General features: G+C 40.0%; 1 protein-coding gene across 1 annotated transcript in view; it reads left to right on the top strand.

Moving 5' to 3' along the window:
* LOC308118419 (transmembrane protein 163a-like) overlaps positions 1–25,377 on the top strand; it is a 63,981-nt gene that overhangs the window by 26,322 nt on the left and 12,282 nt on the right. The window contains exons 3-4 of the mRNA XM_080477822.1: positions 22,694–22,737; positions 24,887–24,978. Of these exons, the coding sequence (XP_080333948.1) occupies positions 22,694–22,737; positions 24,887–24,978 (136 nt within the window). The remainder of the gene's footprint in view (positions 1–22,693; positions 22,738–24,886; positions 24,979–25,377) is intronic.

The following is a 25,377-nucleotide window of genomic DNA, read 5'->3' as shown; positions in this document are numbered from 1 at the left end:
TCAACCAAAATGACCTGATGATATAGTAGGATACATTTTCTTTGGCTTCCATTCGTGGGAAGTTATTTGAATTGATCTGCTGGGCACATCAAGTTTTACAACATTTAATGAAATTATCTTTTAGACGTGGGAATGTTTGAATGTTCCACGAGGGGATCATCAGCAGGAAATGGACCAAATGTCGAAGTGAAGCATTCAGTCCTCTGAATGATAATTCCATTGTCTCCATGGATGAGCCTTTGTGTACGTACTTGCAGTTTAATTGATTTTCAATTGGGTCCATGACAAAATACATCGGAGAAGTATTGGTGGAGGGCAATCATGAGTGCTGCAACATGACAAATGATATTAAGTTGAATAGGACCACTTGTAAGGTCCTGCCTCTCTGTGCCCTGTGTTTCCTGTCTCAGCAGCAGTCATTACTCACTGTAGGTTGTCAAAAACAGAAGAAAAGAAAAAAATTCACTCCTACATTTCTTGGTCGTGTCGTGAGTTTCTAATAAAAGAGCATTCATTAATTTATGATGGATTCAAAGACCAAGCCTGTACAATGGCGCCTTCACCCAGAGGTCTGGGCTTCCTCATACTGCAGTTTATACCTTGGAAACACATTATGTGCTTGTTAGAGTGTCCCCAGGTGTAATCATTAAGGTGTAATTGGTGAAACCGGTGTAAGCAAGTTATCATCATCCTCTGCAAAAGCCTAATAACAATCTATTTATTTGAATTATGTGTGTTTAAAAAAGGAGAGACTACAGGAAAATGGCATCCCGGGATTAAAGTTAGCGCCAAATATCTGGATGAATAATGTTGATGTTCAATTCACCCACGGTGCAGACATTCGATAAATGGATAGTGCATTCAAATAAGGTGCTAGTTGTACCCAACGGTGTGGGTATCGATCTGAATGCTGCTTCTGAATTACAACATGTTTTTATTGTTCTATAGTCAACAGGACTGAGGCCTGACCTTCAAAGGAATCAATCTGACCTTCAGTTTGACCTTCACAGTTAGCCTTCAGGCTCCACATTCATCTCTTGATGATAAAGAAGATTTGAAAACACAATTGTTCCCCGGAAAATAATGCAACCATTCTGTTGTGGTGTAAATAAGTACATTTTCAGCTGAAAGGGGAAAACAGAGATAAATGTGTTTTGGACAATCTTCACACTAAATGCTCGTTCCCTGGAGAACCCAAACACAGTTTACACAAGGTACTTTAGTTTAGTTTTCTCCAGCACTGAATCATAGTATCCTCTTTATGAAAATTGAAAAGACAGGAACCCATCACCCACTCATGCTAGGTTAGTATAAAAACAAATCCTCCTCTGCACAAAATCCAGTCAAAGCTTCGCCCTGTGTCAGTTCTGACTGTCTGGCAAAATACTCTGAGGCTGGGTGAAGGCGGGGGAGTGTGGTAGTCAGACAATCAACGAGCATCCATCTAAAGACCGCGTTTAAATTTACATCCGTGCTCCATTATGGCTGACCTCTTTTTGGACTTACCAGTTCAGACCTGTTTTCTTGGGGGAAATCGCAGGGACTTGAAGGCTGCAAGTCTTTTTTGTCTTCGTCCAAATCCCTCAGGCAGCAGGGCACATTCACGGTCACATCAAGTTCCAGCACACCGAGACACACACACACTTGAAACAGAAGACTAATTTGCACTCAATTTTCAGACACACGAGTTGAGGAGCCCAAAGCTATTTAGCTTGTGAGTACCCTTGCATATACGGTCATGCCATGTAGGTGGGGACCAAAGGCTGCTGACACACTCACATTTTGGACACTTGTTCGAATCAAAATGTGTGTTTGAAGCTACTATAAGTAGTAGCGAGTAAGTACGAGTACTAACCTTAAGCCACTCAGTACTTATTATATGCTATTAAGCCTAATTCATACTTCAAACGAGACACGAAGGTGTGAGCGTGTATAAAGGAATGCGATCAACAGTGTAAAGTCCTTAAAGGCTGCTCAAGTGGTATTCAGGCGAAGTCTACCATTCTCATCAAGATAAAGAGTACATTGGTAGGACTTTTAAGACATAGTTAAAGGTTAGGATTATGTTAAGGGTGAGGCAATTAGTATTTACAGTTTACAGGTGAGTTTAGAGCAGAGTTTTTCAACCATTGAGCAGTGGTAGACGACAAATTATTGATCTAATGGAATCAGTCAAAGATGGAATACAGCTGCTTTTCTTGAATTTTGAAGATTGCAGTCTCATTTTTAAAGTGTACATATTTCATAATTATGAGCTTTTTTTTAATCCACCTTTGTTGTGTTTAAAGATGCCAGTTATACTCTGAAGAACAACAAGAGCTGAACTGAGGAGCATATCAATAGAAAGGAATTATTGAACAGAACTTATGGTTCGGCTCTCCCCTATCTTTGTCTGTTGCTCAGCTCTGGTGTATGCCAGTCAATGCAATGTCCCCAGGAGGCATGGGAACATTACTTTAGTGAAACAGTCTGTGTCTGTGTTTGACATAAAATATGATCACAGAATACATTTTATTTGTCAGTAATCATTTACCATGACTCAGGATATTTTAGTGAATGGACAGCCTGAAAAAAAAAAGCATTTTCTCTGTGCCGGAGGTGTTGTATCTGTTATGAATGAACTGACTCAGTGCATCACATTTCAAGCAATAATTATTGAATCTGAACTGCCCAAGCTTTTTCTTTTTTCATCCTCCGCCTGAGCTTGATATAATCAATGTTTCCCAAGACCTCTGTTTCTTCTTGCTTGTTTATGTCATATTGTGTGAAGATGTATGTTGTGGTTGTGGTGGATGTCAACCCTCCCCCCACACACACACTCAACAAGAAGACACAAAAAGTAAAAAAAAATCTGTATGTCAAGTGTTCCCATCTGCTGCCAAGCTCTGCTGCCTGCACAACTGGAGATATGAAAGCATGTGCTGCATACGCTGTCACACCTTCTTGGTATCACACACCAAATAATGCCACAGCCACTGCAGCTTCTGAGATCAAGACTAATAAGCATGTTGCTGGTGTTGCTGGAGGTGTGACTTGTGAAGTGTCAAGTCAAGCAGCACTCAGTAGGGACGAACATGTTGTTGCATGTAAATGATCATTTTCTTTTTCCCTCTCTTTTCTTGAACATACTCTACTCAGCCATGACACCTGCCTTGTACTGTGTAGGTCCCACTGCTGCTGCTGGAAACACAACAAACTGCGTATTTTCACACTTTTCTATCAGAACCAGCATCGATTTTAAGACACCGTCTATTTGATCGGACCAGCCGTCACTCCCCACGTCCATCAATGAGCCATCCCTGGTCCTCTCAGCAGTTCACCACTTTCTCTGCCTCTGATGACTTTTGATAGATACTGACCACTGCAGACAACTCCAAATACTTACGCTCAGTCATTTAAAAATAATGGAGATTGTGAGAGAGTGTTTGTTGATTCTTACTGTCATCTATTGTATTTCGTCATGTATGATGATCACTGTTGACAAATAGATTTAGTGTCTAACCCATGACCCACATCCGCACCAGAATAAACTGTGTCCGCTCCCTTTTGGCCAACACAACACCCTTTTATCATGTCGCAATTACAGCACTTTCCACAATGTTATGACAGCCCGGCTCAGAGTCAGCAGCACCAGCCTTATCTGCTGCCTGCTGTTCGCTCTTCACTCGCTCAAGAAGTGGATTTAGAAGTTAACATGAAGTGACGGCACAGAATCAAAATAGATGGAAATAGTCGCTGGTCTTGACTCACACCTCATTCATTTTTAAGTGAGATGAAGCAGTGCATTGGGTGCAGAGCTGTGTGAATGAGCGAAAGTGGGCTGCAGTTGTGCAGCAGAATGTGGGTTAGTGCAAAGAAAAGGATTCTTCAACGGGCCTGGATCACATTTCCCCCAACATAATGTACATGATGTATAAAAAACTGTAAAAAAAAAAAAAAAAAAAAAAAGACTCTTGGTCAAATGTTGGTACATTTCTGAAGCTTTGAGCAGAATTGAGATTGTAGGCTTGATTCACAAAAAGGTTGAGATTATTTCTTGAGTTTTCTTTTGAATTAAATGTTTTTTCTTTCTTCTCTTTATGAGCAGCAGCAGTTTCTTCAGTGTCTTTCCTCAGCTGCCAAACACTTCTGAATTCCATGACATCTCATGGTGTTTTCAGCCGAGAAGCCTATCAGCGCCTTCTGTGCTGTTGTTGCCACAGTGAATGACGAAGGAGGTGCAGGGAGGACCCTTTGCCACGACAGGACTGCTCGCCGCCTTTTGTCCAGAAACTAGAAATCCCCCTAGATCCGTGTATGAGCAAGAAATAACCATAAATACACACAAGACCTTTTACGTTATGCCTAACATACAGTACAGTGTCATTCAGGATATAGAGACACTTCTATGTTAACCATGTGGTAATACTATGTGCTTTACTTTCTTTTATGCCACAGTAGTTTACCAGCTTCTACCGACTCTTCACTACAGTAACTGTTAAAAAGATGGTGCTGTGAATTAATGGATACATCTCTCATCCTAATAACAAAGGAATAGGTTTAACTGATCCACTGAAAAACATTGAAATATATAGTTTTAGAACTGTTTGTGATGTAAATAGGAGTAATGCAAACTAAAATTTAAAAGCGTTTTAACTCACCACGTCATTCCACAACTGCTCGGATTACATTGAGAAGGACATCCACCGTAAAACCTTTGCCAAATCAAACAATCTGACGACCACACGGTCTGCTGTGGTGAATGAAGCAGGCAATACACACTGTCTTTTGATCCAAACAGCCATTAACATTTCCACCAAGAATCAAAGTGTGTTTCTTTTTGTTAGGGCTGTGTGAGATCCAAGAGTTAACTGTGACTTCCAGCCACCGGAATTGCTTGTCCTGGTTTACACGGTGACCCTGAGTGGGAAAAATCAGGGTATAAGATGAACTGATGGACATTTTCATTTCATGCACCGTGCTTTGTAATCTGCCTGACAACATATTTCTAATTGAATCACCCAGAAATCCCCCCTGGTCTTTCTATCAAACTACTGCTGACATATTTTCTGGTCTTTCTAAGCATTCGTTACCTTCAAAGAAGACAAGTTTGTTTTCAATACATTTTAATTAGGTGGCGGGAAAGGTAGCTGCTGCGATGCGTAAAACACCCGTGACGCCAATTAGAATCTGGCTTGTTTGTATATGTATATGTATGTGTGCGTGTGTATCAAAGAATATGAACATAATCAGTATGTTAATGACTGATTTATGCTTATTATGGTGTGATAACAGTTTCACACAGATACACTCAATCCCAGTTTGTATGCATTAGTAAATTATCCATGAAATTTTACAAAGGGGGTTTCAGAACACAGAAGTTCTACCCAACTCTGCTCAATACGAATTATTCTCTGAGTAAAAAAAAAGGTTTCTTATTGATTCCCAGCAATTAAACAAGCCTTTTTGTGTTTTTGTCTCATAATTGTTGTACAGATAGCTAAAGGTACATACGTCCACAGGTCTTAAATACGCACATAGGAATAGTAAAGCTACCACTTTCAAAATAAAACCAAAGCAGTTCTATTGCATGCATCATGTACAGTCATTTCATTTGATTCATAACTACGGGCCAGTAAATAAAGGCTGCATGTTTTCCTCGGCCTGTACAATGCTCAGGTCTGCTTTACGAGCTACAGTATATTGACTTGGACCGTGTAAAGACTGTATTTCCTCTATCTGAATGGCTGCATCACAGAGAAAATTACTTGCTGTTGTTTGAATAACTAATGTTAATTTTTGAATAGATGTTTTTTTTCCCTAACATTCGTTGCAAAACATGACCATAATTGGTGATTGACAGTTGAAAAGTCTTTATACCTCCCGCTAATAGGAGCCCACATCATGTTTGTGCGTGCGTGTGTGTGTGTGTGTGTGTGTGTGTGAGTGTGAGTGTTTGTTAGTGTGAATATTTCAGGGATCTCCCAGTCTGTGAGTTTCTATTTGATTATGCAGAACAGTCCCCGCAGAGCTCATTATTTAACTGTGAGGGAAATTCATTGTGGTCAGAGCTGCAAGCTCTGTAATTGTGAGGATTTGAGTTGCCATGAATCCTTTTCAAACAAGCAAGCCACCGTCTGCCTCACGCTCAATCTAAATATACAGTATATGTGGACCGAGACATACTTGTACATGAATGGACAAGATTTAAAAAAACAAAAACAACACAGAACAGATCTCGCTTGATGTATGTCCCTTTTCCTCCATTTCTCTGAAACTGAATCCTCACATGAGTTATGTCTGAATCAGCAGGTTTACAAGGTCATGGAAGAGACCTACATACTGAATACTGTACTCTAACCCTGTACACAGGGGAGAGGATGGACCTTTTTATTTTTATCAGAATTGATACTTTAGAAAATACTGCAGACTGTTTGATACAAACACACATCAACTGGAAATCTCGTTGTCGTCGCTTGAAGCATTTATTTGATTTGTTTGTTTGGGATATATAAACACTGAGATGAAAAAAGAAACAAATGGAATGAAAAGAAAAATAATGTGGATTTTGTATGTGTTTGCATGCTTGAAAAGGAGTAGGAGGATTATTAGTATTATTGAGTTGGTTTATTCCTCTGTGTGTTTAATATGCGACTGTTGTGATACTGTTGTGCTCAAGAGCTTCAGATTTTTAAAAAAAATCTTGGAATCAGCCATATTCACCTATTATATAGTGACATTTATGTATTTGCATCCTAAATTTTATTTGCTCTCTAAATAAATATATAGTGTGGGACTGAGGCTGTATAGCTCGTGACTCCATCTCGACGGGTCTGGACCGCTCTAGTACCTAATCTTCTTCCTGGGTGTGTTCACACTCATTGGCTTTAGTCCATTTAAAACAAATGTTGCGGCTTTACAGCGATTGATTTGGTGGAAGTGTAAATACTTTGTGCTCATGGGATATTGTAGTTGCCGTTCACTTGAGAGCATTTTCTACTGCTTTGCAACCTCCCCTACACATAATATGATTCCTTTTTTATTTGAAACAAATGAGCTTTGCAGGATTTTTAGCTTTTTGAACCGATACACCCTTAAACTGATTGTGGCTTGTTTTATTCCTGCAGCACGAACCAAAAGTGCTCTCAGGCAGAAGTGTCAGGAGAAATTGACTGATTGTGATGCAGAGAGGCTGGGAGATTACTGTCGCTCTCTCGTGCATGAAGGATCACGGAAGAAAAGCAGCATGGAGGAGAGAGGCAGCAGCACTGTAGTGGCTCAGGTGGCTCACAGAACAACCCACGCAGAGCTAAAACAGAGATCAGGAGAGCTCAGGTGAATCCATTCTCACATAAGCAGAATACATCACGTTAGAGCTGCCGGCATGTTGGTGTGTGTGTGGTTTCCTCACTTTTGCAGACACCATGTGGTTTCTATTTCATGCCCGTCTAACCTTTATCAAAGCAGGTCGGGTCAAAGTAGCACTTGGTGATGCCCACTGATGTCCTCTTTATTGGTCGGATTCGAGCACAATAGCTGCCTGGTTTGGGGCTGAATGAAGAGACGTGGTTGTTGCTCAGAGTTTCTCTGCCAGGGAAAGTCTCGGAACATATCAAAGAAAATAAATTAGTTAAGTAAACAGTAAACAGTGGGGGAATGATTTTATACCGCTGCCAGCCGGTAGGCCCAGAGGAAGAACCCACAACACAGCACTTGAGAGTGTGTTTGTTTGGTATAATTAGATGGGGAGGCATAGCGACTGTAGCGAGCAGGTATTCAAATAATAGCATGCAGCAGGGTTATGTAACCTTGAACTTCTTGAGGTTTTTCTCTGAAGTGATATTAAAACCAAAAGTGGAACCGTGGTGGCTCATGATGCAACTGATATCAGTGGGGATGAGCTGTTGAGTCGTGTTGTTACACATCAGACATGTGTACGTAGTATCTTATAGCTTACATCATACAGCTGCCTCAGCCTGCTATGTAGCAGCCCTTGTTAAAACAGTTTTCACTTTGAAAAAGTCACCAATTAGCGGTTCCACTTTGACTTTTCAATTAGATTGCTGTCACATTCAGCATTGTTTCTTTACCTCTTTACCGCAGTTGGCTTACCACATGCTACTTGTTTTGACGTAGCATTCATAGTTGAGTGTGAATAAATGAGACATGGTTACTAGGCAACATGCTTGCTCTTATTTGGCCATTATTGAGTGTTTCCTGTTAAAAGGTCTCTCCACAGAGGATAATAGCTCGCTGTATCAGTTTTTTTCTCCATTGACAGTTTATGTGCCTTAGGATACCAATAAAACCCTGTTTCCACCTGAACCCTCATAAAACATGAAACTACAGGGATGGTTTTATTAGGATATTGATAAAATGAACTAATTATCCTTACAGCGTGATGGTGCCTTTCTCTGGAAATTAATGGAAAGCACAAATTGGGATATAAATCTACAGTCTGGATAACAAAAATTAATACTTCACTAAAGACATCACAATAATTTTAGGTTGTGGTATTTCTTCAGCAAAGTGGACTTTAGTCGGTATATTTCACAAAGCAGCTCTCGCATCTGCCGGACAGGAGAACTCACATACTGATAAATGTAACCCAACAGATTATAACTCTGCTGCTTAGCATGGAGCGGGCACTTTATGTATGCTTTTTAGTCTATAAAGCTTCTCTGAGCAAAAGAAGGCACCTTTTTCACTTTGAGTGCATCTGCAGGTACATCCAATTTATAAAGGGGTTGACTCTGAAATGAATACTGAATGCATGTATCTACAAAATAAGTGTCCTTATACAGTGGAACTAGTCTCTGTTTGAACTTGTTGGTTCAAGTACGCATGTTCACCCTGTGACTAGAAGGGTTATCTCCATATAACTTCTTCAGATCAAGACAAGTTTGTCAGGTAATGTCGATTGTGTGACTTCAAATCGTCCAAAGATGTAAGTGAGTGGTTGTCTGTTTGAATTAGTTCTGTAATGAGCTGGCAACGTGTCCTGGGTGAACGCTGCCAAGCCTCCAGAGTCAACTGGCTCCATCTCCCCAACCCTAACCTGTATATACAGTAGCTAGCACAGAACATTGATGGATGGGTGTTTGCGTAAACATTGTTTGGTTTTTTTATTGGATGAAGCCGTATAATAGATTGAACTGACATTTCTATTGGGCATTCAATGTTAATTATTGATAATATTTAGTGTTTTTAACTTAAAAATAAAATACAATTCATAATTAACTTTTTTGGACTTGACGTACAAATGTAATTTGTCCATATTTGTCTTCACTGTTTATGTCTTATAGGTGTTTGAATTTAAAAAAAGAAGTACTTTAACTACAAATCGTTCTATTTTTTAACATAACACAAAACTATCTCATTTGCTAGTGTAGATGCTTAAATTTCTGCAGTGTCTCTATGACTTCTCCCCCCCAGTTTACATTAAAAAGAGCAGCGGTGGTGGAGTTTATTTGCCTCATATCTCAATGTCTAATAAGTAACCTCTTGGCTGCATTTTTGAACAGAGAACGTTAGAATATCTATAATCTTTCCAGTCATTGCTTTAATATCTGCTCCTCTTCTCTGCCGCAGTTGATCAGTATGAGAAAACAAAGTCCAAGTTGGCAACAAACACAAAAACAATAACTAAAACGAGTCATTTTGAAAGATGCAATTTCAGGAGTTGGAGAGCAGATCGGTGCTGGCAAAGGTTTGGGCTTCATGAAATGAGCTTTAAGTGTCAGAAAGTTTCTATAAATGTGAGAGATGTGAGAGAGCCTTTTCAAAGTATTTGGAAGGGTTTCATTCAGTAAATTAGTCGTTCAGAATTGCAGACATAGTTATCTATAAGATTCATTCCTGAAATGTATTTTTCACTTATTCATCAAGTCTTCGTTGGATATGTTTGAGTTATACTGTCGTTGGCTGAGCTATACACACATCAAGGTTTGCATTAATTACTCCCACTTTTCTGTTTTAATTCAGGACATTTTTGCACATAGTTGAATTTGTAAACTCCAGTTTATTTGGATTCAGTTAAAAGTTATATATTTTATAAAATGTGCAGGTATTATACACAAGCAGATAATTTCTAACAAAATGTTATTATTACTATATTAGATATACAGTGAGTGTATTGCATTTTAAATTAAAACACTATACTACTATACTATATATATATATATATAGTATTTATTTATTGAGAGAAAAACATTGAATAGCTCTGACTCTGTCACTGAACTGAGCGCATTTGTTTCTTGTTGTCTCTCCTTTAAGACCTTGAATATTTTGTCTGTTACTCATGAATTTCCTCATAAAACCATCACAGTAGCTGCCACAAGATGTCTTTTAGCAATCTGATAATCTGAGTAATCCCCCCTGCTGTGAGCACATTAAAAGAAAATAAAAATTTGGAGGAAATTACTTTTTGCCGAGTGGAACCTGTTTATGACTCTGCTGGGTTTTTATCAAGTGCGATTCCAGCGTAATTGCAGTACATTTTGCGGAAGACACATTGGTATTTGCCCTCCAACGACACGTCGCTGAAGGATAAAGATCTCATGTGGACGACTGACAAAAGCATTGAAAGTTTCCCAAGCTCCTAAAACATTTCCAGAAGGAGGTTGTTTAAAACCTGCCGGTTTGTCAGAAGCATTAGTCCAATCATCCGTGTGCTGGTCCCGGCTTAATCTCCACATGAACCCCGGTGAATCCCCCCGGTGCCAAGTCAGATGGCACCTCCCTCACTGTGCCCATCGACTGCAATCCCGCCTTCCTGCGAATCAATATGGTGAGAGGAAAAAAAGGATGATGTAGCAAGGGAGCTGGGGAGGCCCAGGAGGGAGGTACTAAAGGAAGGGAAGGTTAGGAGAGGGGGGTCTTAATGAAGGAAGGGAGGGAGGGAAGGAGTGAGGGAAGGATGCACGGGAGACAGATGAAGATGCAGAGGGAAAGGGATGGATTTATGGAGAGGGAGGAGTTAACTGTGAAACAAAAGTGGGATGAAATGGGGACATAAGATGGCAAGGTGAAGGCGAGAGAGAGATAGAAGGGCAAGAATTCTCTTGAAGGTGAAAGAGAGGAATGAGAGGAGCACTCATAGGGGGTGGAAACGCTGAGAGGGGCAGGAAAAAAGTGATAGGTTAAGAAGAAAGCAGAATTAGCGCTGGAAAAAAAGAGAGAAAGGGAAGACAGGAAGAATCCCTGTAGGGTTTTCCGCAGGGTGAACTCAGCCGGAGAGCGCGGCACGGTGCAGAGCCGAGCCCAGCCGAGCAGTAGGCCCTGAATTATTAAACACAATATTTTGCAGCTGAGCAAACGGCCGCAACCTCGTCGGATGTGTCTGCTGAGGAGGCAGCGATTGTGTGTGTGTGTGTGTGTGTGTGTGTGTGTGTGTGTGTGTGTGTGTGTGTGTGTGTGTGTGTGAGATGCTGTTTTTGCCAGCAGAACACATTTTTGCACACATTTTGTGTGTAAACACTTCAGAACCTCTACGTGTGTGTCCACTTAGAGCTGCTAATTAAATGTCCACAGGGCTTTTGTTTTAACCTACTGCCCCAGCGGAGAGCAACAAGCAATTTAGGATCCATGCAAACACACACAGATTTATGTTTCCATCAGTTTGTGGGACATTGCATTGAGTTACTGTAATCCCACAGCCCATTATCATAACCACCTCCCCTTAAGTTAACCCACACTATAATCTAACCTTAACAAGTGTCATCTTTTCCACATTTAAAGGCCTTCAGTTATGTTGCAAATTTACAATATATATATAATATAATATAATATAATATATAATACAAATTGCCCTAAGATGAGCTTGTATTTACATTTTGGTCTCCACAATATGGGCAAACTCCAACTCACAAACACACTTTGTGTTAATAACTTATAGGGAAATTTTAATTGATCTGCATTCATTTAAATTCATTCACTTTACCATGCTTAACCATGACCTTATTCTCTTCTTAAAAAAGGTCTTCAACATTAATAAATACCTGCATTTCAGTGGGTTGGTACAAGTGTTTCCACAGTTACCTTGAAAAAGTAATCCTTTACTCTCAGTTACTTTCAGAAGCTGGTAAAAACACCCCCCACCGTCTCAACATGAAAATGACAACCGAATTGCCAAAGACTGTGTGCTGATCACTGCCTGGCCTCCTGCTGATACATATTTTAACCTTTGGTTTCCATTCTTTTGTGTTACCTGAACGAGCGAGCTGGCCTGTGATTGGCTAAGAGTGGAGAAGGGGGCGGGTCAGATGTGAGTGCAGAGACTGAGGTTCTGGGTTCTGTTTAATAATAAAGCGGCAGAAACTCGTCCCACTGGACGCCACAATAGTAACGCACGGTGACTTGGAGAAGTAATTTTAATCTGATTACTGGTTTGCAAATAGTAACGCATTAGATTACTTGTTAATGAAAAAAAGAGGTCATGTGATTAACGTGTTACTGGCATCACTGGGTGGTACGCACAAATCCTTTCAGTTTGCACTCGTGCTCTCCTGTCTTCCAATAAAATTAGTTTCCATGTCACAGAATTGTTTTCCCTCAGGCACTTTATTTTTGAATGCATGAAATGCTTCTGCGCCTGTCACACAGACATGCTCTGGCATTGATATCGGTCGTATACAGGGCAAGTCAGAGATCAGGCAATGGAACTTTAATTATTTCTAGTTTCAAAAAGGAGTTTTGGTTTAGATCCAATTGTGTGTGCCACAGTCCTGTTTTAGTATTCTAAATGTGGTTCCATGAGTTATTTATCCTTCCTTTATTCTTTATGATTCTTGTTGCAGGTCAGGTTTATGTTATATATTCTTGTTTCATGTTGTGGGCGATATTTATGTTCTGGCCAGCTTCTATTTTCCTGTGTAGTTTTCCACTTTTCAGTCGTGCCATCTTGCCTGTTCAGTGTTCTTGATTCCGTTCAGGTCATTGTGATACCTGGGGTCCTCTGCTCATGCTCCCTGACAGTGTATGGTGATTTCAGTCTTTCTCCCCATCAGTCACCTGGTGCTCATTTGTCAGCTGGCGGCCGTCTTTAAACTATCATCAGATAAATCCCCTCAGCAGCTGCTGCCTTTGGAGAACGCAATTCCAAACGTCACAGAGGGTTGCGGAGGTCACGAAGGCTGAACTGACGGTCTCGTCCACCAAGAAAATCCCAGCTCGCCGTTCTTGTCGCCTAGCAACCTCTACAGCGGCAGTTTGGCACAATATGTGTAGAATCCAATTAAGACCCGACACAGACCTTGTAAATTGGCATTGCAGTCGACTGATGCATCAACTCTGTCAGCAAAGATACATTTCCCTTTTGATCATATCATGTCAATGTCATGTCGTTTGCCGTACAGACTTTGGATATTTCACATCACATTTGACCCTCAGATCAACTCACAGGACCGCTGACATAATGATAACACAACGGGTAGCTGAGTTGGGTTAGAGCTGAGAAAGCAACACTGTGTGATGGGCTGAAAACCACGAGTAGTATCTTGAGGTGTTCTCTCCAGGTAAGAGCCCATGAGCCAACATTTATAAAACATATAAAGTAGTTAAAACAGTAGAAGGAATTTCTCCATTCAACACACCAATCCTAAAATACATATTACTTCTCATGAAAACCGTTGTGTTTTGACCCTCGGTTGTAAGAAAGTATACCTTCAAGACAGCGCAGCTGATTTGAGGATTTTTACCCGAAAACCTGAGAAATAATGAAAAATAATGATGTTTGTTAATCAGCTCTGTTGAATCCATTTTTATTTTTTACAAGATGTGCCATGTAGGTTCAAGTTTAATGTTCAGGTTCACATCTAGATTCCTCATTCACAAACAATGGGGTTAACTCGGTTAATATAAAGGTTTGTGTGTGGGGGCGCGCCACTGTTGCCCCATTGATATGCACACATGCATGTATATTATTGTTTGTGCCAAAATGATGTTATTTCTGTGACAATGTCCATTACCCGGAGCTGCACTGTAGTGTGTCGTGCATATTGTTGTGAAAATTGCTTTGTTTATGAACTCTATTCCAGTTCAGGTAATTACACGTTCATGGATGAGAAAACACCACTTTTGACTTTTTTTTTTTATCACTGACGTAACATGGTATCATAATAATGATACTTATTGTTTACAGATGAGTCATTCAGTAATTTTGCCTTCTTTTTTTTTCTACCATCAGTTCCAGTCACCTGAAATCCCCCATATCAACTGTACAGGTCATTTGGCCCAATTTAGGTCATAATTGTCAGTTAGTGAAACATTCAGTCTTGCTGGAACTGGAGTTTCCCCAAAACATTAGCTTTTCCCATGTGTCATGTTTAAATCCATTTTTCCAACGGAGCCCTGCTGCACACTTTCTGCTGGGACAGGTTGCATTTGCATAACAATCTTGTTTAGTCCCACCATAATGATGCATAATTTCTCCTCCCTGTCAGCTTCCCCTCCGTCAGTGTCCTGTTTCTCTTTTTTCTCCTCTGCTCTCTTCCTCCTATCTTCATCTTTGCCCGTCTTTGTTTACCTGTCCCTTCTCGTCATTAAGCCGTGCAAATACCAGCTTTACCAGCACTGTGTTTTGCAGATATAAAATGCTCTGTTGGTGAATCATCTTCGTGCACTTTGAATCCCCCCCCTTTTTATCTTGGGACCATTAAATTGTTGTCCTCAGCAGCTATAAACATGCCTGTTGGGAAATGTTGTTGTTTTTTTTTTTTTTATATTCAGAGTGCAAATGAGTCGGCTTGATTAGACTGGGAGCTCCAAGTCAGTGAAAGTTCCAGTAATCTGGACTGTATTATTGCTTCCCCTCACTTTAATCTCTTACCTTTCTATTTCTGCTGCTCCCTGGCCTGCACCAGCTCTCATGTCGCTTGATTTGTTGGTCTCACTCTCCTCCCTCCTCACTCCCAGGATCTCAGATTATTCCCTGCAAACTTGTGATGTAATTGAGTTTCACACACCCTGAATTGAGTCGTTGCCCTTAAGGAACAGAGAAGAGGGGACGTAATTACATTTCTATGTGGTTGCAAATGGTTCGACTAATTTGATATGGACTTTTTAGTGGAGTCAATAGCAGGGATTCTTAGATGGATGGTTGGATAGAAGGAAGCCATTGGAGGGAGTTTTAGTGCTGCCAGCAGAAAGGTGGAAAGCAGAAATGGTGAGACAGAATAATGACCTAATGTCACAGCTGTTTAAACCTAAAGTGCTGTTATTAATAACTTCAGCATCAAGTAATTGTTGTAGTTTCCACTCTGCTGTGTTTTGAATGAGGCCGTAACTGACGTAATGTGACTTTCCATCTATATGACCTAAATGTTTTATCTTTTGTGCAAAGCGGGACCATTAAACCTCACTGTAAATTACCTTTAGTTGTATGTTCATGTTAATTTTTCATGATTAGATATGAAGACCATTAAATCAATCTCATCCAAGATTTGTGTTACAATTGCTGGTCTTTTCTCATGCTTGCATGTTGGACAATATAGTCAAAATGTGTTTTGTTTATGTCAGTTTCTTCAGTATTAGAGCCAAGTGTTTAGTCACATCTATCCATCTTCTATACATGTTGATCCACTTTGGAGTCTCTGAGGTCTGGAGCTGAGCCCTCCCTGATGAAGGCCAAGTAGACCCTGGATAAGTCACCAGTCCATCACAGGGCAAACTGAAACAATTGAGAGGCAGTTGTAGAGTAATCAGTCAACATTAAATGTGTGATTTTAAACTGTGTTAGTTCAGAAAGAAAACCTATAAACATACAGAGCATGCAAACTCCACACAGAAACCATGGGTGTGTTCATTTACTTAAATAAAAATAAAAATAAATATATGGCAAAAGCATTAAGATAAGAAAAAAAAAAGATAAATACGTGGTCAAGCAGGACAAACCATAAATTACAAACTATTCTAAGTTTGTGTTTGTATTAGAAATGTTCACATCTACCCACTAACACCTGCAACAGTTCAATGCCTGTTCTGGAGCTGATGTTTGATCAGTTGCTGCTTCATTTATGTTCCGACTATAATCAGTGCCATGGGACCATTCGAGACAGAGAGAGGGAGAAGATGGGTGTTAACTGCTGGCATCGGGCCGAGTTCTTGTATAACTCACTGATAATTAGGTCTTTACTGCTGCCAAGCCATAACCATGGCTAGCAACCATGGCGAGGGAGGCAGGTGTTGGCAGGACATCTAAGGGTAATATAAATAAGAAAAATCTCAAGGTCATGTGTGGTTTTTGAATGTCTCCTGGTGAAGGTAGTGAATCTGGATTAGTGTTGAACACAGAACTCCATGATCGTTACCTCAACATCTTTCTTATACAGTCTCACCAGTCAGTGTAGCTTGACCTAATTATTTGACACTTTTATCCAACGCAATGCACAATCTAACATGTTGACATAATTAACATAATTAACATTAAGAAGTGTAACCAGTCTCATAATAGAAGAATTTAGATTTTTGAAGTTTTCTTTAAAATGATAACAAATTTTAACTTTGATTCTACTTAAAGTTGTAAGTAAGTAGCTGCAATTTGTAACTAATTACATTAACTGACAACAGGTCAGTGCCATAAATGGATAAAAATAACCCGACATATTAGTAGAGCAGTTCATCAGGAGTAAACATGGACACAATCTGTAGAGAATTTCCCTTCAAACGATTCGGTACATTTTTTTCTCAAAAATGTTTCTCAACTCATTATTGTGAGAAGAGAAGAACCCATCAACTACAGTCTGTGATATCAAATGATTTAGAGAGTCTTGAAAAAAAATTCTTTGGATTCAAAAAGGCTGAAGTTCGATATTGGATGAATGAGATCTTTAGACCATCAGAGGCGATTAATGACAGACATCAATCAACATCAGGACATTTTCAATGTATATTCAAGCGTATGTATCAATTTTTTTGTTTATATACAATCCTTGCATCAGTATACCACTATAAAAACATTATGGTAATTAGTGAGGCATGCAGACTTGTCTCTGTCAGAGATATCTCTATGTAATATCCTTTACAAAGGATTATGACAAGTTTAACAAAAAAACATGATTCTGTGCTGAAGTAAAACAATACATTGACTGAACAACACTTCCAGAAATGATTGTCTTTGAACAATCCAACAACATTTAAGCTGAATCCTGCAGGAGAAACCATTTGTTACCGGCACACAGTCCGGAACCATTAGCGTCTGTGGCGTGGGCATCCATGAAGAAAAGTACAGTGAGGTTAAAGAGCAACATCTGCCTCCATCCAGATGTCTGATTCAGCAAACACTTCATGTGTCAACGTAACAGACTGCATCCATCAGAACATCATGACTTCCCAGTAAACAAACTGAACTGAGCTGCTGGTCGTCAACGTCTCCTACAAACACAGAAGATTTGATGCATCAAATAAGAACAAGCTACAGGATTGTTGAGCTGCTACAAACCCAATCTGAGCGAGAGCTCACAACATTATACGTAAATACAGATCTTTTTACACTATTTTCAAAAAGACTCTTATCGCTTGGATTAAAAGGATTAGAAAATGGCTAATATAGCTCAAATCTACAGTAATGAAGCTAAAAAAACACAAGAAAAGGTTTAAAGAAAGTACAGCCAAAACCTGCTTAAATAGCATCAACCACAAAAGAAAAAGGAAAAACGAGCATGAAAAACAGCTTAAAGGAGTCAAAATGGTGAAAACAGCTGAATCTTCTAAAATCACTTTAAAATCGAGTGAAACCACTAACAACCCCTTAAAAAGGCAATAAGCTATGAACCATCTACAATGGTACAGTTATGCAAACACAAGATACCGTATTTGTATGCCTGGCAAAATAATTTCTACAACTTAATGAGCGCTGTGTTTAAAGGTGGGACGTGTTTTCTGGCTCCAGGTGTCTCTCGTTTGGTGGAAAGTAAGAAAAATGGTCATAAAGGTTGCTCATCTCTGGTCTAGGCAGATAATAACTAAGAGCTATGAGGCCAAGTTTATGTCGAAACTACAAAGGTGACACAAGGATTTCTTTAAAGACACAAACACACACACACACACACACACACACACACACACACACACACACACACACACACTCGGTTCTTTTGTTAGCCCTTTACGTCCTGCTCCACATTCCCTTTACCTTCCCTTTGTGCCGTCGCTCCGTGTTGCACTGCTCTTGTTAGTGCCGTTCACACATGCTTGCCTCCCTGATTAACTAACAACCCGAAGGATGTTCCACAGAATGGTGTGCTGCTCGCCTCGAGAGAGGCATCGATTTGCTGGCAGGCTGTAACCACGCAGACGGCTGGCACATCGAAATGAGCTCGAGAGCAGAAAACCGGAAAAACGAATAACCACCGGGGAGAGGAAAAACCTGCCATTTTCAAATTAGGGGCTCGGGAGAGAGAAGGGTTCTGTCTTATTATCCTAATCACAGCATTCATGGTACCGTACCGCCGTACCTCTTCTTTAAATCGCTCCGAGCATAAATTAGGACCGACATGAAGTACATGACAGTGTAAATGAGCTCAAGGTGACAGTGAAACTAAATAAACCTTCTGAATGGGTTTCTAGACAGACGGCAGAGACGGAGGACATCTGCTCGATCTGAGACTGAATGCAGTTTAAACTCAGCAGAGGGAAAAGTGTGTGTGTGTGTGTGTGTGTGTGTGTGTGTGTGTGTGTGTGTGTGTGTGTGTGTGTGTGTGTGTGTGTGTGTGTGTGTGTGTGTGTGTGTGTGTGTGTGTGTGCGCACGCGCGTATCCTGGCTTCCTTTTGAAGACAGAAGGTCAGTGAAGCGATGTATTATACAGTGAGAAATTCAGAGAAAATAGTCATGCTCAGGTTTTTTTTTTTCCTCACCGAAACAGAAAATATTGTTTTAACTTCCTGTTTTCAGAAAGTTTATCTGAACTTTCAAACGTTATCTAACAGCAAACCGCTCGTCTTGAATGGTGTGACAGAGATCTTTTGAATTTGCAGTCGTTTCTGCGTGAGCTGTTGTGATTTGTGGCACAAATCACCAAAACCAATCACCACAACTATTTCCCTGATGGTGATATTATAGACCCCCTCATTATCTCTATTCAGTGAAAGATCTTGGCCTCGAAGGATGAAACTGATTTTTATCCAGTTCAGGCACGCTGCAGTCACAAGTTGAGTGAGTGTAAAGACATCGATCAGTCATGTTCTCATGGGGATTGTCTGTGAAGAAAATAAAGTCCATGAGTAACGTCTCTTCTCAAGCCAAACATAATTTCCTGCATGATTGTGAACGGCCTGCCGACCACATAACTGGGCTAAATACACATTGAAGTATGGGTCAATGCTTCTGTGGGACTGTGGGTTTCACCCCTGCACCCTCTGCAGGAATGTAGACAGTCACACATGTTGGCTGTGACACAAGACCCAATTATCCTGGAGCAACACCACCCGCCCACAGCCACCCTCACTGGGATGTCGACACCCAGCCTCACGTCACACATCAAAGCAACACAGAGAGTTTAACGGCCTGAAAAACAACTGGTATTCACTTTCATTTCACAACACCGACCCCCTTTAGCATTTAACTGCAGCAAAACCCCGGAGCAGGAGGGCTGAGGAGACCACCGAGTATTAAAAACGACCCGCCAGGCTGGTGGTGTGGTTCCACTGGGCTGATCCTCACAGTGTGGACAGACAGCTAATCTGACTTTCAGGGTCTGCAGCTTTTATGAGTCGCTTCCACATGAAAACATGAAAAACTGGAAAATCAAACTATCAAGCTAAAAATATGACTTCAAAGATATGATGATGATTTTCTGACTGTTCTCAGATGACTGGAGGTTTGCAGCTTCATCACATTATATGAAAAGACTTTGAAGGCACGACTGTTTTGGATCTGATTGAGATGTTAGCTGTCATTTTTTAAGTTTCATTTAATCAGAGTCGACAATATCAATCTGTACACTGGCCTTTTAACTTCACTTCACTCCCATAGCTGGCCCACTTTTAGAACTGAACAAGCTCATCATCTACATATACATGTTGGATACAAATGAAGCTTGATGTAATCTATGAGCTAAAGCCAGAATTTTAAATAAATAAGTTCTTACGACCCCTCCTCGTGAAACACAAAGAATAGAATAAAGTCATTAAACCCACCCCAAACGTGGAATTTTTTTTTTAAATAAAAATGCAATCAGGAGATAAGAAATCCAAAATTACCACTACCAATTATTTACACATATGAAACTTAATGACACATCAAGGAAAAAAAGACGATAGGAAGTAGAAACTAAAACCTTATTTATGACTGAATAGGCAAAAGTGTTCATACAATTCAAAATAAAAGCTGAGAATTCAACATTTTTCTCTCTCTCTATATATATATATGTATAAAATATGTTATTTGTAAATAAAGAACCAAAGCATCAGGGCATTCTGTGACTTCTCGAGTTTGCATGTTTTCCCTGTGCATGAGTTTCTTCCAGGTAACCTGATTCCCCCTCAGAGTTAGAAAACACACTTTTAATTTGTACGTAGGTGTGTTTCTCTGTGTGGACTGTCAACCTGTCCATAGTTTTCCTCTCCCATAGTCAGCTGGGATCTGCAAAAACCAACCCAACGTTAAAGTGAATGGAGAGTTAAAGACGAAGATGGAGAAAAACGCTTCATGACTTTTAACAGAAATACTGCAAGACAGTCCAGTTTCTGACTTTTTCCTCACAGATCCTTTAAAAGTTTATGTGTTGTTCTCTGGCTCACTTAGCTGATTACATCCAGAACTGCGCGGCGTTACACCTCATTACTCACGTGTCAATGTTACAAGCTGTTTGGAGCTTAATCGTCCAGGATATGTTGGCAAGAAATAAAACATTCTTTAAAAAAAAGTTGATTTAATTTAATCAGAGCTCGGGGTTACAAAACTGACAAAAGTAGCGGTACAGACTGAAGAGTCTCCACCTGTCTGCCTTCTCTGTGTCAGGGCTTCACATTCACTCCAGAATCTGGCACACGCTCCACTTGGCTCTGTTTGTGGGCTCTCCAGATGGGTTGCAAGTCTGGTTTTAAGCCCCAGAGATTTGCAAGCTTCATGTGGGAGAGACAGGGAAGGAGCTTGTTTGTGAGAAGGAAAATATGGCCAAGAGACCGAGTCGTCTTATATCAGGTGTTGGAAGGCAGATGAAGCAAGTGAAAGTCACACCGTCATGATGTGATGGCCTTTATGGATGTGTTACTAATTTGCAGATCATTTTAAACATATGTTAAGAGATAGACATTAAAAAAAAATAAAGCATGTCACATAGCATGCTCGCTTGCTTATTAAGAAAATTAAGAGTCATATTTCAGGTCTTAAAAATACAAAGTAGAGGGAACATGTTCCAGATTTTAACACGCGATCAAACTGAATATACATTTTGAATTTGCTACAAACGTTCTCGTGTGCAGAAACCATCATAAACAGTTTTATATTTTTTAATTCTATTATAGCGTTATAGGTTTGTATGAGCTGCAGACACCAGAACAAAGTAGGGAAAAGGCGTATACCATTTAATGGGGTCTTTTGCATATTGTAATACAGAGACACTTTATTGATCTCATTCCCGACAGGATCAATTAAGAAGTTTTTTTTTAGCACTTCTGACTTCAGTTCATAGTTTGCTTGTTTATCTTTTTTCCCAATTAAATTTTTTTTTAATCATGGTCCAATTTATTTAAAAAAAAAATGGTTTAGTTTGTTCCACTTTCCAACAAACTCAGGGTCAGGGAGAAGAGCTCGGGAGAAGATGGAAGCCTGATGCTTGTTGTGTCTGAGTTCAAATCAACTCCCACCTCACTCTCAAGTCAAATCTCCTGTTACCATGGTGATTTGACTGCAGACAAGTTTTCCCCTGGGACGCTGTCCTTAAAACAGGGAGAGAGAGAGAGAGAGAGAGAGAGAGAGAGAGAGAGAGAGAGAGAGAGAGAGAGAGAGAGATGCACAAGGACAGGTGGAAGGACAAAACAGCGCAGGTGCGTCAGACAAAGACTGCACAGCGAGGGATTTACAGCTTCCTGTAACCCGTTCATGAAACCTCTGAATTCACGCTTTACGTCTGGTTATTAAGTTATCACACGTGCAGAGAAAAATATCAGCTGTACATTGTGTTTAGATGGAGGGACTCACATGTTTAGTCTTTTTATTCACAACTTTAACAATTTACAGCGTCGCTATCTCACAGACTCAGAACTGCGCTCCATCAGTCCAGACTATTTTAATTGTGAGGAACTTTTCCTGCAGGTTAGTACAATTCTGCTTTACCGTTTAAAAATAAAAATAAAGACAAGAATGAAAGGAGAGTTGAGATTGTCAGAGTGAAGACAAAAAGTAATGAAAGCAATGGGATTTTCACAGTGGCTGCTGTGGAAAAGTTTCCCACAATTACTTTCTTTGAAATGTGATATTCTAATTTTGACAAGCCCAATTTCTTCTCACAGTATGAATGAGGAAGTACCACATTCCCACGTATGCAAACATATTATGTTTACAAACTGTGTACGTATAAGGAAACACGTTTGTTTTAGTTGATGAATTACATGTGTGTAACAGTTTGCGTAGTTAATGTAATTGCAAACTCATCAAGCTGAAATGTTTTGTACTCGATGACAAAGATGACTAATGTCACCGCTCTCTCTCCCTCCCCTCTGTTTCCCCCTCTCCGTCCCTCCTCTCTCTCCTCTCTCTCTCTCTCTCTCTGCACAGCTGTATCATTCATGAGACACAGCGCGTCGGCCTTCGGATTTGCCGTGAGTTACAGTTTCCTCCTTCCCTCCATTTGCATTGATCAATTAGTCATAACTTGGGCCCCGGTGATTTATTAATGAATCCCTCCACCAAATTGTTATTGGTCCCTTTGTCTCCAAGGTAACAGGGCAGACAGGATGGAAGGGGGATGGAGCTTTAAATTGAATGCCAACCTTTCTTTTTGAGTGATTATGGAAAGAGACCTGCAGGCCCTCCTCTGCAAAAAGGCTTCTTATTGTTTAGATGAAGAGATTTAGACTGTAATTAACTTTAAAGAATTAGTCTTAATAAGAGTGAGGTGAAATTTAAAGTATCCACACACAAGGACAGTGAGGGAGAAATGTGATTAGCATAATCTGATTAAAATATTATAGCCTCTAATCTGCCGTTCTACCTATGACTTCATCAAATACAGGATTTTAATTAACAAGAGCCTCGCTGGCTGTGGCAGTTTTATTAAAGTAGCAAGAAGAAAAATATATGTAACATATAACTTAACCCAGGGGGTGAGATCGCAGCCACTGATCATCAGCTGCTTCAGCTTTGAGGGCGATTTGCAAATTAAATGAAGCCTATCTCAGTATATTTCATGATTTAGCTTTAAGTGAGAGATAAGGCTGACTACAAATGAAGCAAATGTCAACTTACTTGTTGTATAATAACTTTTAAAGTAGTTGTAGCATGTTTAAAATATAAATAAAATACAATAGAATTAGAATAACTTAAAAAAAAAAACTAGTTCAATGTTGACCAAAACTGTTCATTTTCCTGAGGGGCCACATTGAATACTATTACTACTACTGTGGAAGGCCAACATGTGATGTTTGTAAATAATTATTGAGTATTATATTTCAACACAGCGATCGGTTCTCCACAAACTAAACAGACCGTTGAACTCTGACTTCAGTAAATAGGTACCGAATTATTCACGTGCTGTTAAAAATAAAAATTTTCTTTACTTTAAGTCATCTGCAATTCAGAGTGATTGTGATTTGCTCTGCTAGCCAATACAGAGGATGAGTAAAGGTGCATGCACAAGCACCAACTATATGATTTAAAAAAGATATTCATAAAGCCTCTTGTAGACTAACTTTTATTTGATTCACATTGACCGCTCACGGGTCGGTCAGAGAAATCTAAAAGGCTTTATGTGGCCCATGATCTGTACAATAATGAGGCCATGCTTTATTCTGTGGCTTGTTGTTAAAGGTACAACAATCACCAAGACGGTTCAAACTATTTGTAGAGATAAACGCACGTCCTGGAAATCAAACACCAAATGAAAAAAACTCAGCTGGAGAACTGGCCTGAAACATATTTCATGTCAATGGGATTAAATGACGAACTAAAAGCCAGGTTCTGTTTAGTCCCATTAGAGCAGGTCAGCTTTTTGTAGTTCAAGCACAGCGAAGAACGAGCGGCTTACTCAAGCCGGATGTAACTATTCCAGATAACTGCATGTACACAGCTTTCTTTATCAGAAACATTATGTAGAACCCAGATTGGACCCTGAACAGAGGGGTTTGCATACATCACTTCCATTGAGGTTATTGATGGTGACACATAGAGAGATTATGAACGTACTGTAGTAAGAAAGAGTGTCTGAATCTCAATAAATGTATTGTTTTCATAGCTAATCAGAAATTCCTCGTTGTCCCATTACACCACACAGCTGCCACAAGCAGCCTCTAAGAACCAATAGAAATAGAGCAGAAAATAAGGTGATAATCAAAGTGGGCTGCCCATTTCCCAAAGGCACGATACTGTCATGATGTCGAAAGACAATGAGACACAGCGATGACAAGAAGACAAAGGCCGAAGTATTGAGACCAGAAGGGAATCCCACAGAAATCACCAGCTCTGAGAAATAAAGCAAACCTGACTAGACATGAGACATGGACACCAGAACAATAGGAACATGGAACAATGGGAACAATGTGGGAATCGGACACCCGGGAGATGGAAAAGACACCATCAACATCCAGGGAAAAAAATAAATTAAATCCATCTCTAAAACAAAGGAGCAGCAGACGATTAGACACGCACTTCAAGCCTGTGGTCATTTTGAGAGTTAAAAGTGTAATCAGATTACATATACCGTGATGACTGTGCTCCCTCTACGTGACCTCCTGGTCTCTGCCTCTGATACAGTTTGATGCCACGTTGGACGTCATGTCGTCGTTCATCGTGCTCTGGCGCTACAGCAATGCAGCAGCTGTGCACTCCGCACACAGAGAGTACATGTGAGTACCACACGTGCCTCCGACTTTAATTAATGTTTGATTAACGCTGAATCTGTGTGATCTCATGTACTTTGATTACCTCTCTCCACATGCATCAAAGCATCTCTGGGTTAGGCGTAGTTTGCTATATGAATAACTCATTTCCTGCAGTGTATTATATTGTTTATTTGTCCGTGTTTGTTTTATCTAGAAATGCTAGGAATTGATTAAGACTTTGCTGCATTGCACATGTACAGTATTTTTGCCTCAAAATTCTATTTGTTTTGCCATTGTTGCAAGCTGAGAAAAGATCAATAAATGTGCGGCATTGATATAGGAGTTTTTGAGTTTCCATAATATTACCAATAAGAAATTCCCTGTGTCAAGTTGTGGTCAAGACCCACTAAACTAAGTCACTGT

This window comes from Lipophrys pholis (genome assembly GCF_963383615.2).
Source record: "Lipophrys pholis genome assembly, chromosome: 13".
Classification (NCBI taxonomy): Eukaryota; Metazoa; Chordata; class Actinopteri; order Blenniiformes; family Blenniidae; genus Lipophrys; species Lipophrys pholis.
This window is presented reverse-complemented; position numbering and strand designations above follow the sequence as displayed.